The sequence below is a fragment of the Oryzias melastigma genome, linkage group LG22 (genome assembly GCF_002922805.2).
Source record: "Oryzias melastigma strain HK-1 linkage group LG22, ASM292280v2, whole genome shotgun sequence".
Lineage (NCBI taxonomy): Eukaryota > Metazoa > Chordata > Actinopteri > Beloniformes > Adrianichthyidae > Oryzias > Oryzias melastigma.
The window spans coordinates 25,397,512-25,410,899 of NC_050533.1; the positions used below are offsets into that span (position 1 = coordinate 25,397,512).

General features: G+C 38.7%; 1 protein-coding gene across 3 annotated transcripts in view; it reads left to right on the plus strand.

Moving 5' to 3' along the window:
- slc4a11 (solute carrier family 4 member 11) overlaps positions 1-13,388 on the plus strand; it is a 177,322-nt gene that overhangs the window by 161,118 nt on the left and 2,816 nt on the right. For all 3 annotated transcript variants that reach the window (XM_024259800.2, XM_036209987.1, XM_024259731.2), the window contains 6 exons: positions 585-658; positions 1,593-1,821; positions 2,129-2,235; positions 6,766-6,931; positions 9,235-9,408; positions 11,985-12,180. In XM_024259800.2, the coding sequence (XP_024115568.1) occupies positions 585-658; positions 1,593-1,821; positions 2,129-2,235; positions 6,766-6,931; positions 9,235-9,408; positions 11,985-12,180 (946 nt within the window). The remainder of the gene's footprint in view (positions 1-584; positions 659-1,592; positions 1,822-2,128; positions 2,236-6,765; positions 6,932-9,234; positions 9,409-11,984; positions 12,181-13,388) is intronic.

The following is a 13,388-nucleotide window of genomic DNA, read 5'->3' on the forward strand; positions in this document are numbered from 1 at the left end:
CGAACCCCAACGCGTAGTTCACTGGTACCCAAACCCCGTACCAGTACCCTAACCCGATACCGGACCAGATATGATACCGAACCCGAACCAGTATCAACACAGCACTGGGTGAGAACCGGATGCGGTACTAGACACGAACCAGTATTTCAAGGTTAGGGTACCGGGACGCGAGCGTCAAGTAATGCGTCCTGAGAGTTGCTGACAGCCAACACCCAAAACTTCCAAAAAAGTGAGGTAGAGGGGTCCCTAACCAAACATGGCGACTTGTGGCTGATAATGTGTTGGTTTGGTTGTCTTTCCCAATAAAGTTGCATACAAAATAATCAGGTGAACTTTTGTTATTGACAAAATACTTGTCCTCTGCACCGTTATACAAACACATTTTTCTATTTATTTGCATGGATTATTTTGTTTACATTCTGTCTCTCACAACTGAGAACATTACAGTCCAAACTCAGCTTTTACAGTGGGGAAACGCAGAATCTGTGACTGACAAATACTTTTTTCTCAAACAATTGTGTATTTACATCTATGCACACTTTTTTACAGATCTAACAACAAACGTTTCTGCTTTGTGTGTTTAGGTCGACAGAGGAAGTCATCGCTCTGTTCATATCCATTGCGTTTGTGGTCGATGCTGTAAAGGGAACTGTCAAAAGTAAGTCCAGAGTGAGGAACGTCTCTCCTCCTTTGTCATCCTGCCCTCTGTCTGGTTGGTGTCAGTCCCATGCTGCCTTTACTGCCACATGTTCGCTGTGAACACCAAGAAAGTCCGTTTACACTAATGATACACGAAACACTTTCACCCAACACATCTGCTGTCAAAGCCATCACCGTCAAACATCCAGTTTCTGTTTCATTACTCAGTCGCTCATCCAAGATCTAAAAAACTAAGATCAATAAAAAAATAAAAAGTCAGTAATCTCTGCTGAAAACGTGTTGTTTTGTACTATTTAAGTAAATCCCCTCTCACTATAGGTTTTGTTAGAATAAGAAATACTAGAAGTCATATAAACTCTACTACTAACCTTTCAACTTTTTAAATTCAAGTTCCTCACTGATAATTTCTGCAGGGTTTGGTGGTTTTGTTTTGAAACCTCAGACTTTTCTCCTAAAAGTGTGACTTTTACTCCAGAGTGACTTATATATGGTTTTCTTCTTCTTGATTTGACTTTTTTGTTCTTCCAATTTATTGTCCAGTAAGACTTGTACTCTGGAAAATGCAGTAATAAAGGTCCCACGATTCTCAGTTTAAGACCGAAGCGTTTGTGACCTCATGAAACGGGACATCCCTGCTGTATGTTTACACTACAGTGTTCATCACAGGTGTACAAATGATTTTATTGTTTTAGTACACAACACCATCACGTTCACGGCCCTGTCGCCATTTTGTCTGACGTCACTGTGAAAAGCGTCTGTTAGCTAATAGATGAAAAAGTGTTCTGTTTCATAAAGCGTGTCCGGAGTGGGCTGCAGCTCAGATTCATGCATTAAGCTAGGTTTAAAATTATACACATTTCCTCTTACTGTGATGAGATATTGGGTTTTGTTGTACATTTAAAGTGAGATGAACAACATGGATGTCATTTCAGTCTTTCAAAGGTACTACAATGCTCCCACATCGGCCAACAGAAGCTTAGAGGACTTTCGTCAAGGCGGGGAGGTTCTGGAGGGAAACAGGAGCGAGGTGGCGGCCAGGCTGGTGCTCAACGCCTTGCCAGAGTCCATCATCCAGTGCTCCCGGGAGAGGCCCGTGCTCTGCCTGCTGCTGATGCTTGGGACATTATGGATGGGATACACCCTCTACCAGTTCAAGAGGAGGTATGTGAAGTAGATCACCAGTGAAGTCTCTAACATGTCTAGATAGACCAGCCTGAGGCTGAATGTTTTCAGGTCACTTTTCTGCCAAAGCCTCTGTTCCAGCAGTGATTTAATAAACATTAATACTTTACTTCTGATTACTCTCAGTAATCAAATCAACCTCAAAGCTCAATTCATCTGTGTAAGAAGGAGGCGGAGTGAGGTACTTTAGCAGTGTCAGGACTGCAGCCGTTGTCCTTGTCTTGTCCACAGTAATTGTATTCCTCTAACATTTGTCTCCCTCTCTGCGTGTCCGCCGCCGTCTCAGCCCGTTCCTGCACGCCAAAGTGAGAGAGGTGCTGTCGGACTGCGCCTTGCCCATCTCCGTGCTCTTGTTCTCCTTCATCGGGTCCTACATCTTCAGTGACATTGAGCGTTAGTACTACTTACTTTTTTTATTCCACTCCATAAGTAAAAATCATTTTAGGATTTTTTATCCGTGATTTATATTTATGTGTCTTCAATTCACATTTTTTTAAAAGCTCAAGCTTAAAAAATCCTTTGAATTCCTCACTAAAAGTGTCTGTCAAACTTTGCCAGCTTTACTCCAAAGCGAAAATGGCTGCGCTGTGCTTTAAAAACACAGAAACTCTCTTTTCCAGAACTCTGACGGTATACCAGTACAAGTTTATGGTTTCTATAAGAGAGGACATGCTACTGCAGGAGTCTGAAACCTGCGGCTCCAGATCCACATGTGTCTCTTTTATCTCCATTGTGGCTCCTTGTCAAACATAAAATAAGTCATGGAGACTGCTGATCCAGACATGTCGACCGTCAGAGTCAGCAGCTCCTGATAATGTCTGTCTAACCAAAACTACCTAAAGAAAACAAATAAACAAAGCCTGTAAACTAAGACTACCAAGATCCAAACTAAAATAACAAAACCCAGCAGAGTAAGACTGCTGAGGACAGAGAGGGGAAAAAAGAACAAAAAATAAATAAAAGAAAAATAAAATAGCAATTTTTAAAATAAGGATTACTTAATTAGCATTTATTTAATTTAGTTTAGTTAAATGTATAAATTGATGTCTGAGGTGCACATAGATGATAAACTATGTAGGTTTTTACATCCTGTTGACCTGAAGACGTCTTGTTTGATCAACTCTACCTCCAGAATGAACTGATTTTATATGCAAAGAAAAACTTTGGTAAAAAGTTTGATCTTTTATGAGTTAAAAGCACATATTATCTTATGCTGCACAATATTGGTTACTAGCTGTCCAGAGCTGCTGAGATGATCCTGTTTGACAAAATGGGTCTTTTAATTTGAAAATAAGTTATTTGAGCTTCCGTCAAACGTAAAAAAAAACACATTTTGACAGATGCTAGGTTCTTTTTATGTTTTTGCTTTTGTTCATGCCGAAAAATAGACAAAATTCATATTTATTATTAAAAAAATAGAAGGTCATGAATGCAAATCCAAATTTCTTAAAGACTAAAGTAAAACTATTCGGCTTCTTTTAGGTTTTGATCAAAAGAGAACGACCCCTGTGCTACTGTAACTTTTTGGCACTTATTTTCATGCACAGTGAAAGTCATGCACCACCAATATCTGCACAGAACACCAGGAACAAAATCTGAATAAACCACAGGACGTCTGGAACAGAATCCTCGTGGACACATGGGATCAAAGTGGGGTTGTTTTGGCCTTCCTGCCCAGCACCGTGTCTGGCAAAAAGCAAAAGCAGCAATTCAGCAGAGACTCTGAAGCTGCCAACTGTCAAACATGGTGGAGACGAGAAAAAAATGTTGATTTGGGATTTGGTTTTCAGTTAGAGGACCATAAACGTCCATATATGGAAACTGTTCTAGAAGGAAACATGAGTCCATCAGTTCAGCTGTGAGTTTGATCAGAACTGTGTCTAGTAGTGTAGTGTCAATCAGCACTGCAGCAGAAAACCTGAGTAGACAGAGTGAACAAAACTTTAGCTAGAAGAGTGGCATTACCTGTGATAATGCTAGTGTGGATGATTTTTGCTGAAAGTAGTCAGTGAAGATGCTGAAGCTTTTTGCTGAAAATGTTGATGCAGTTTACTTTTATTGCTGAAGGGATTTGTTGAAAATACAAAAGCTATTTGCAAAATGTTAAATTTGCTAAAAGACTGGAAATTTCATTAAAGAACAATGAAAGAGCGCTGTAGTTGACCTAAAAAATATTAGTAAAATTGCTTTAAAATCCCTAATACATGCCAATTTTGCAAAAATATTTAGTGAGTTGCTTAAATATGACCTAAACTCCAACTTAGCCCAAAAAACCTTCGTAGATGCTACATTTGCCCAAAAAACAAGCTAGCTGGTTGCTTAAATACGAGCTGAACTCCAAAATAGCCTAAATTTGTTAGTGAACTAAATTAGTCAAAAACGTTAGCGTGGTTCTAAAATATAAGTTTAACTCTAAATTAGCCTAAAAAAACCTCATAACGTTCCCATGTTGCTAAAATAGATGCTAAACTGTAAATTAGCCTAAAAAAAACTCTGTACGTAATATTAGATAAACTCCAATTTCTTTTTGATTACTATGAAAATTCAAATCATAACCCATAAATAGATTTAAAGGCTTGTTGATAATCTATTTAAAATTCTGAATTTTGAAACCGTTCTCCTTCATTTCCTATGGGGAATATTTTGCTCAATATTTCAAAAACGATAAAGTTTACTGCGACAGACTGGCGACCTGTCCAGGGTGTACCCCGCCTTCGCCCATCAGTGGCCGGGATAGGCTCCGGCACCCCCGCGACCCCGAAAGGGACAAAGCGGTCAGGAAAATGGATGGATGGACGATAAAGTTTATAAATACCAAAAATACAAGCAGTAATGTCCTGAAGAGCTGAAGGTTTTGATAACAAGATTGCTGAAATCACTGAAAGTTTGATTGAGTTTCTATGTGCCAAAGACATACAGAGAGGAGCAGGAGAATCACTATTGTGTGAATGCTTACTAAACATTCACACAAAAAGGGCTTAAAACAACTTTCTCAAAGTCCAGACCATCTGAAGTAATCCAGAATATTATGAGCTGAACCCACATCAACGTGGGGCTGCAGAAAAAGGACAAGTGGACAAAAACCCTCCACAATATGACTGTTAATGATGAATGCTTTTAGTAAGTCACTGTTTAACCCAACCAAAAGTCCAGTCCATGCATTTCAGTTTTCTAACACCAAAACCGTCCTCATTAATATGAACTATTTCATGTTTCTAACTACAACACTGCAAAAACAGCTGCGCATCAAAGCACAACTGACAACTCATTAAACTTGAAAATAAGGATTTTTATTTACAGCAAATCTAACTCATTAACTCCATGCATGAAGGAAGTCCAGCTGCAAAATCCTGCATGTGGTTTATGACAGTCCAATGTTTCTGTAAAAGTTTATCTTAGGAACGGTTTACTCAATAAATCTGCAATTAAATCAACTTCTCTGCCTTTCTTCTATTGTGAACAGCAAAACAGCGAGTAATTCAAACATAAATCAGGTGCAACTACTGCCTACGGCCTGGAACAAAACACAAAAGGACTTAGCTTTTGGTCGTGTGAGCTTTGAGGTGATTATTTCATCTTCTGCCCTCATGAAGCTACAATCAAATTCTGATTGGTTGGATCAACCAATCCATATTTGGCTATGGTTTTATCAGCAGTGTTTTTATGGAAAGTCACCACAAAGACCAGAGGTGAGAATGGACACACGGACTGAATGCGTGTAAGGCAGACTTTCATCAACCTAGTAACAAGTGAGGGCTAAAATCTGATTGGTTAGAAACTTTCATGGGAAAAATCAGTCTGACAGCAGCAAATTCGGGGAGTAGGACTGAGAGAAAAACTGACAGAACAGTTGGATTTATCATAAATATATTTTGGACTAATACATATAATAAAAAAGTATTTCTTTGTGATTTAGTCACTTCTTTTCAGATAGTCGTGGGCCTTCACTGAAGGCTTTGCAGGCCCTGATGGTACACCACTGCAAAAGTCATCTTTTATTCTTTTGCCAAAGAATTCATTAAACTAGTTCCAAGACTACATTTTTTTTATTTCATAATTTTAAAATACAAACATTTGAGGCCATTAACTACAGACAGCACAAACTCAGTGAAGACTATGTGATACAAAATGATCTCATCATTTTGTATCACATAGTCTTGAAAATGATTTTCAAAACAGTTTGTGGAGCCAATGAGATAAAACGAAAATGTGTCCATCATTTTCTTACAAATCCATAACACTGGAATACATTCCTGTATTTACTTGTCACAAATCATTTGAATTGAGGCACATGGTTAATTAATGGAGTCCATCATCCTCCTCAGAAAGTTTCCACTTCATCTTTAACAACAACCCTTCCTAAAGGCAAACAAAAATCTGAAACCGTTTTTGTTCAAAATTGGCTTTCTAATAGTGATTTTCCACTAACATGGTGCCTTCATTGTTTTATGAGCCTCAATCAATGCACAGGCAATTTTCCGTTTTTATGCTGTATTGTTTTGCATCATTTTGAGCCTCCATTCGACGTTGCCAAGGCAGCAGCTGTTCTCCAGGGGTCCGCACGAGGATGAGTTCCAGCCTCAAGTGTATTTAAATTTAAGTGCCTGGCCAATTTTCTGTTCCTTAACCTCTAGAGACAATAATTCATGGCATAATAGATCCATTATGGTATTGTCATTTCCTTAATTCAACCAACTGCATCTAATTCAGAAGCGTTTGACAGAATTCAGCTCTAAATTAGGCAGGAGGTTTACTGTTTGACTCATATGTACGATGATGAAATGTTTTTTGCAAAAGTCTGGGGCAAAAAAAGGAGAAGTTATCGTCCATCAATCATACGTGTTGTAACTGTTCTGAAGAGTTGGCTGAGGCTGTGGTAATGCCATCAAACCGTGTCATCATTCAACATCTTCCTCTCACCAGTTCCAGTGTTTAAAGTCCACGACCGGCCCATCTTCAACGTGGCTCCGTTTGAGCGTCTGTCAGCCATGAACGTGGTCAGCGCCATGGGACTCGGCTTCCTCCTGGCTCTGCTCATCTTCATTGACCAGAACATTGTGGTTTCCTTGACCAACGCCCCAGAGAACAGGTAGAGCTCATAGCACAGCCAAGTCATCCTTTTCTCTTGCGTTTGCCACAGCAGATTTAGTAAAACCAGCCAAGAGGATCTATCGGGGACTTTTCTGCAGACAGACATCTGTTCTTATCAAAAAAGCCTCAACGTCTCTGCAGAACTGGGACCGGACAGGAAGACATGTTTCTGTGGTTTTCATAAAACCGAAAATAAGTCCCAACCCTGGGCTGCATGGCTCCCTAGGCGAAACGTGATTTTGAGTTATTTAATTTATGGTTTTTATTATAACATTTTCTTTTACATTTTAAATGAAACATGAATGGTGTGTCAAAAAATAAAAATAAAAAATTTAAATTTGGCACCCCCTCCAGATGGCGCCCTAGATGGCCGCCTAGGTCACCTATGGCTAGGGGCGGCCCTGCGCAGCTGGTTTCAATGTGAGCATGTTCAGGTGTTTTAACCCTGCTCACCTGTAAACTCATGTCTATTACTGAGTGTCCATGTTGGGATGAAAACGTTAAAATGAAAACATGATCTTGAATCAAGAATCTCAGTCTGGTGCAGCTCAGCTTTGTTCTGTGAACTTATCAGTTGGTTTATCCAACTTATTGCCAGAGCTGCAAATAAATACACACAAACACTCAACACTTAAACAAAAACACACACTGTGACATAAAGAGGCTTTGTGTCTAAAAGTTACTTACAAAGCTTCTTTCTCATCAAAGCAGAGTTGAACACAAACAGAAGCTTCTTTTCCAATAAAACTGTCTTCAACTTAGTGAGACTTGTTATTTATCCTCTGAAGCTCCTGTCCACTGTGATTTATAGCGCACTGCTGGTACTGTGTGAGACTCAAGGGCACATGGGCCCAATGCGTGGCTAGTGATCCACCATGCTTACATTTGTGAGGAGCTAATCTTCTTCATGCTCCAGTCTGCCCTCACACAGCACATCTGCAGATCGTAGCTTCACAAACACACACAAGCTAGCCTGTACAGTGCTCTGAAGCCGCACAGCTGCCATCTCTCATCACTGTCACCAAGAAAACACAAAATGCCTTATGAAGGTCATTTGAAAGTTGATCCTGGTTTTGACCACATCAAGAAGCGTCTTTCTGCAATAGATGTAAAAATGTTGAGTGTTTGTTTAATATCAACAGCTTTAGCAGATCCAGTGTTTGTGTTTTGGTTCTGCGTTCTCTCCTGTTAGACCAGGGGTCTGCAACCTGAGCCCCCGGAGCCACCCGAGGCTCTTTTGCCCTCCATTTTGACTCTTTAGCTTTAAGGAAAAATGCAAACCATTTTTAGAAATGGGTTTATTTGTTAAATATTTAAATTATGTTGAGATTTTTCAAGTTCGGAGGTCTTACATCTATAACTAACATTTTTCGTACCACCACAGACATACATCAAGAGGCCGTGTGTGCTGTACCACTCCTCCAAAATGCAGGAAAACAATCAAAAAGATTTCTTTTTTGTCTTTATTAGAATAAAAGTAAATCTCCTTCTGATTTTCTGCTGCACAACAGTGTAGTTGCTAGTCCACAACAAAGTTCTTATTGTATATGATTACTCATAGATTTTTGTTTAAACATTATTTCCATCCAAAATTTTCATGTTCATATTTGATAGTAAAAGGATGAAGATGCACCAAATTCATAACAGAAAATTTCTTTTTTTTTTCATTTTTAACTTAAGTAAATCTGCTGGAGATTTGTGATGGATTTAATTTGGTCTTTTATTTAGGTATGCAGTGTTGTCAAAATGAAAAGTTAAATTAAACAGAAAAACATAATTTAGTTATTTCTTATTTCAATGCAACATTTTATTGACGAATGTCTTAATGGTCACAAAAGTGTATATTTTCTATAAGGTGGAGTAAAATATTGCAGCTCTCGTTGGGTTTTGGTCGCCAAAAATGGGTCAAAATTTCTCTTTTAGTGTTAAAGGTTGCAAACTTTTGTCCTAGACAAAGTTAAAACAACACCGATTTTTTGGATTTTTGCCTAGAAAAACATCATAATTTAGTTATTGCTTAGGTCGATGCAACATTTTATACATGAAAGACTTAACGGTCACAAAAGTGTATATTATATTATAACGTTGGAGTGAAATTTTGTGGCTCTTGCTGGGTTTTGGTCAGCTAAAATGGGTCCAAATGTCTCTTTTAGTGTTAAAGGTTGCAGACTCTTATGTTAGAGCTACTATTCCTGTATGTGATTATCCCCTTATGTTTGTGTGCACATGGGGGTGATGATGTTGTGGCTCATTTGTGTGTCCAGCTCTTGAACTGACTGGAACGTTTGCATCGCTCCTCAGGTTGCTCAAAGGTACTGCGTATCACTGGGACCTGATGCTCTCCGGGCTCATTAACATCCTGATGTCGGTCCTTGGGTTGCCCTGGATGCATGCTGCCTTTCCTCACTCCACCCTTCATGTGCGGCAGTTGGCTTTTGTGGAGCAGCGTGTGGAGGGCGGACACCTGTATGAGACGTGAGTTACCCTCCACCTCACCTGTGTTCCACCAAGCAGGTTCTGGGTTGAACCTTGTCTTTGGAGCGCTCCTGTTTATGCTGACTCCTGACTCCTGTTTATGCTGAACCTGCAGATTACCATGCAATAGGAATGTTTATAAAAGGTGTGACAGTCTGTGTACTAAGGTTGTTAATGTTTTCAAGCGTCAACATTGCCTTAAGGATCCAGTTTTGGACAGAAACAAGCAAAAGTGCCCTGAAGATGTTCCAGATATGATGGTAAATTTTTTTAAAAGCAGCAACACCCCCTTTGGATTGAATAAACCACAACATCATCAGCATAAAAATGAAAGCCGTCCATAGTTATTTTTAATACAGTTAATGATTAAAAGTGCGCCTAATGACTGGTGCTGGACCTAAATGTGTTTGAGACCAGCAGTCATAGTGTTAAAGCGCACAAGTCTGTCCGTTTAAATATTACATGAAAGCATGGGAGACTGCAGGAAAACTCTTAGAAAGATTCTAGAGCACAATGAGAATTAGAACATGTATTAATATCTAAAACATAAAAAATAAATTATTAAATAATGATTGAAGTTTATTTGTACTGTCATGTAGTAACAGAATCTAAGAGAAGGGATCATGGTCTTTAGAAGTAAAACTCATTAGAAGTATGGAGAACAGACAGGATTGAATGCAGAGAACAAGTCCATCACACTGCATGCAGCAGAGAAAAAACTGGAAAGACCGGGATCTCTGCATTATTTGTCATAAACTGTAATTTAGTCTTTCTTTTGGGGGATTGACCCAAAAAGTTAAGAACTTTTTTCACCTTTTCCATGGAAAAGGTGTTAGTGGCATCCAACTGTTTCGTCTGTACAAGCTCGATCAGAGGTCCTCCTGCGTGATTCAAATGTTGGGTTGTCTGACAGCAGTGCAATTTGGTAGTTGCCCAATATCTGAACTTTGGCAAAGAAAGCGCTTCACGACACCCAATCCAGGACTTGGCTTTGGCTCGTGACGGGATCAGCAGGTGGAGTCCAAAACAAACATGAAGGAAAACTTGATCGTTCTTCTGAACTTCGTGATATTTTTATTTGTCTGGAGACAAAATAAAATGTTTTTGTTAATTTAAATTTTTTCCTTCCTTGGACTAACATGGTAGTCAAACTGGGTCACAGAGGGACAGAAGTACCGCTGAAAGCATCCTTCCTTCAGATGCAGCTCCTGCAGTAGATGGTGAAGCTCCCCGTACTGAGAGAATCTCTGAATGATCTCATGAACCCAGACATGGAGACGGGATTACTGACACCCAGTGCTGCCATGAGATTCATTTTTTTTGTGCTATTAATTAATTGTGACCTGTGATTAATTAATCTAATTAATCAGTTTTAACTGCAATGATTTTGAACTGATAATTGCTGTTAAAAGCTTCATTTTTAGGTATTTTATTTAAGTTTGTGACCTTGTGGTGCATTGAAAGGTCAAAATGAAACTAAAAAGGTGGCCTTATTACATTTTCGATATTATAAACGACTTCTAACCTTTATTTTGACACCTATGAAGGAGTTATTGTAAATAAATAAAAACATAAAAAACATAAGATCCTGAGTGTTCTAATTTACCACATCAGAAATGGTAGGAACATTTTTCTGAGCAATCCAAAAAATATTGAAAACAAACTTCTTAATAATACCCTAATTCAAATGTTGATATTCCTTATTTCAGCAAGACACTAGAAAAACATGAGAGGGAGTTTAGAGTTTAATTTAACCTGTTTGGGTGAATTTGATCATTGTAAGACTGAGATGAAGCAGAAAAGAAATAGAAGAATCTAAGAAGAAGGAATGAAACGCAGCGGAGGAATTCAACTATTTAGACTTTAGACTTTGTTTTTTTTTTGAGTAAACACTTGCTTCATTATCTGGGAAAAAAGCAAGTGTTAAGAGGTGAACTATCTCTCTAAAATAATGCTTTTTTTATCATGACAATCATCGGTCAAAGTAGATAGAGCGGCGCACAGTTTTTTGCGGCGCCACACTGATGCTGTTACCATGACAACGTGACGCACCTCGTGTTAAACAGTCCGCTTTTGTCAAAAAAAAAAAACAATAAATTAAACTTAAAAATATGACAGGACTGAATTTCTAGTCATATTTATTATTTATATTTTTGGTAAATGACCATGGTTTGAGCGGGGATAAAATGCTCCTCCAGGTGTGCAGGACATGAAATTAGTGATCTGATAAAAAATAAATTAATTAAAAAAAACACTAAAATACCGGTGATTGATTTATTTAACTGTGATTAATTCAATACTTTGACAGCCCTAGTGATACCTTTGTTGCGCTCTTCAAAATGAATCAACCTGATCTCTGAACATCATCATTGTATATGAGAGAAACGTTAAACGGTAGCTCCTCCCACATAGAGGCGTCTAGTTTATGAACACATTTTGTAACAAGCATTAAATTTGATGCTTGCCAAAAGAGAGGCGTGAAGGCAGCACCAGACTGTTAACAGTGAAGCAGTTCAAGTATATCTGTCACGTCTCATGACACACATGTCCTCCCTCCTGCGTCTGCCTCTCCTCAGTATCGTACAGGTAAAGGAAACCCGCCTCACATCTCTGGCTGCAAACATCTTCATCGGTGTGTCGCTGCTGCTGCTTCCCGTCCCGCTGCAATGGATCCCCAAACCAGTGCTGTACGGCCTTTTCCTCTACATCGCGCTGACCTCCATCGACGGAAACCAGATGTGTGACCGCATGGCCCTCCTCCTGAAGGAGCAGGTGAGGAGTGACGGGAGGATTTCTGGATGATCAAACAGACGTCTGCATGTCTGAGTAACTTCACACTTGCAAATTGAATGTTTGCTTTAATCTCTTCTTGTTTGTGGGTGGATTCAGAAAATCAGCTCTCAGTTCTAACAGCAAATTAGCTTTGTCATCTTTAACAAGGATACATTTAGAAAGGTCTTCATCAGATAGTTCTTCTCCCATTTCTGCTGTTTTCTATCAGGAGTGTCCGATTTAACCTTTCCTCTGTCTCAGCTGAAAGGTAAAACACAATGGCGCCTCCAAATGGTAGAGAAAGGAAATGCTTGAAAATGACTGCCCTCTGAAAGCCGTGTCTTTGTTTAATTATTTTGAGTATAGTTTTGAATATGAGAATAAAGCAAATGCATCATAGTTAACTGATGTCTTTGGAAAAGAAACAGAAAGATTTAAGAAATGAATAAATAAAATGTTTTAACTGTATTTGCTAACAAACTAACATTGACTGGAGTAAGAGGAGATTTCTTTCAGTGTGGTATAAAGTTCATTTAAGGCTTTAATTTGAGTCTATGATGAGCATTTTAAGTTACTTTGATCATTTAGTTCGAACCCTTGAGAAATAAAAAACATCTTGTGATTCTGACATCAATTTTTTAATGATTTTGGGGAGTAATCGATTGTGTTTGTATGGAGTTATTTTGGGGACATAAATATTTAAAAACCAAATTTAAAAAAAATATTGGTGTTTGGCCAAAGAAAATGTAAAATGTCCAAAACTTTCAAAACTAAAAATTTCCATTTTAAAACTTTTTTTCAGTTTCAAATCCTGTTTTCACTTTTAACTCGTTTTTCTTCCTTTTCAAATCGGAAAATTTCAGGTTCAAAACTTTGGGCCCCGTTGGCTCCACTTGCTGCAGCCTAAGAACCGCCTGTACGTCTGTATTTGACACAAAAGGATGACTCTTTGAACGGGCTGGAACAGCGTTTTGGATGTGTGGTTTCCACGTGATAAAGCTCTGTCTTTTACACCCATCTTGGGACAACAGACATTTTAATTATCACAGTTCTCAGAGTTAGTGAATGCGCCGGGACTGATCGATCATCGATTTTGATTGGTCCTTCGTGTTAGCCCCGCCCCAATGTGCCACTACGGGGCCAAAAGTTTTGAAACTGGAACTTTCAGATTTGAAAATGAAAAAAAAAAGATTTGAAACTGAAAGAAA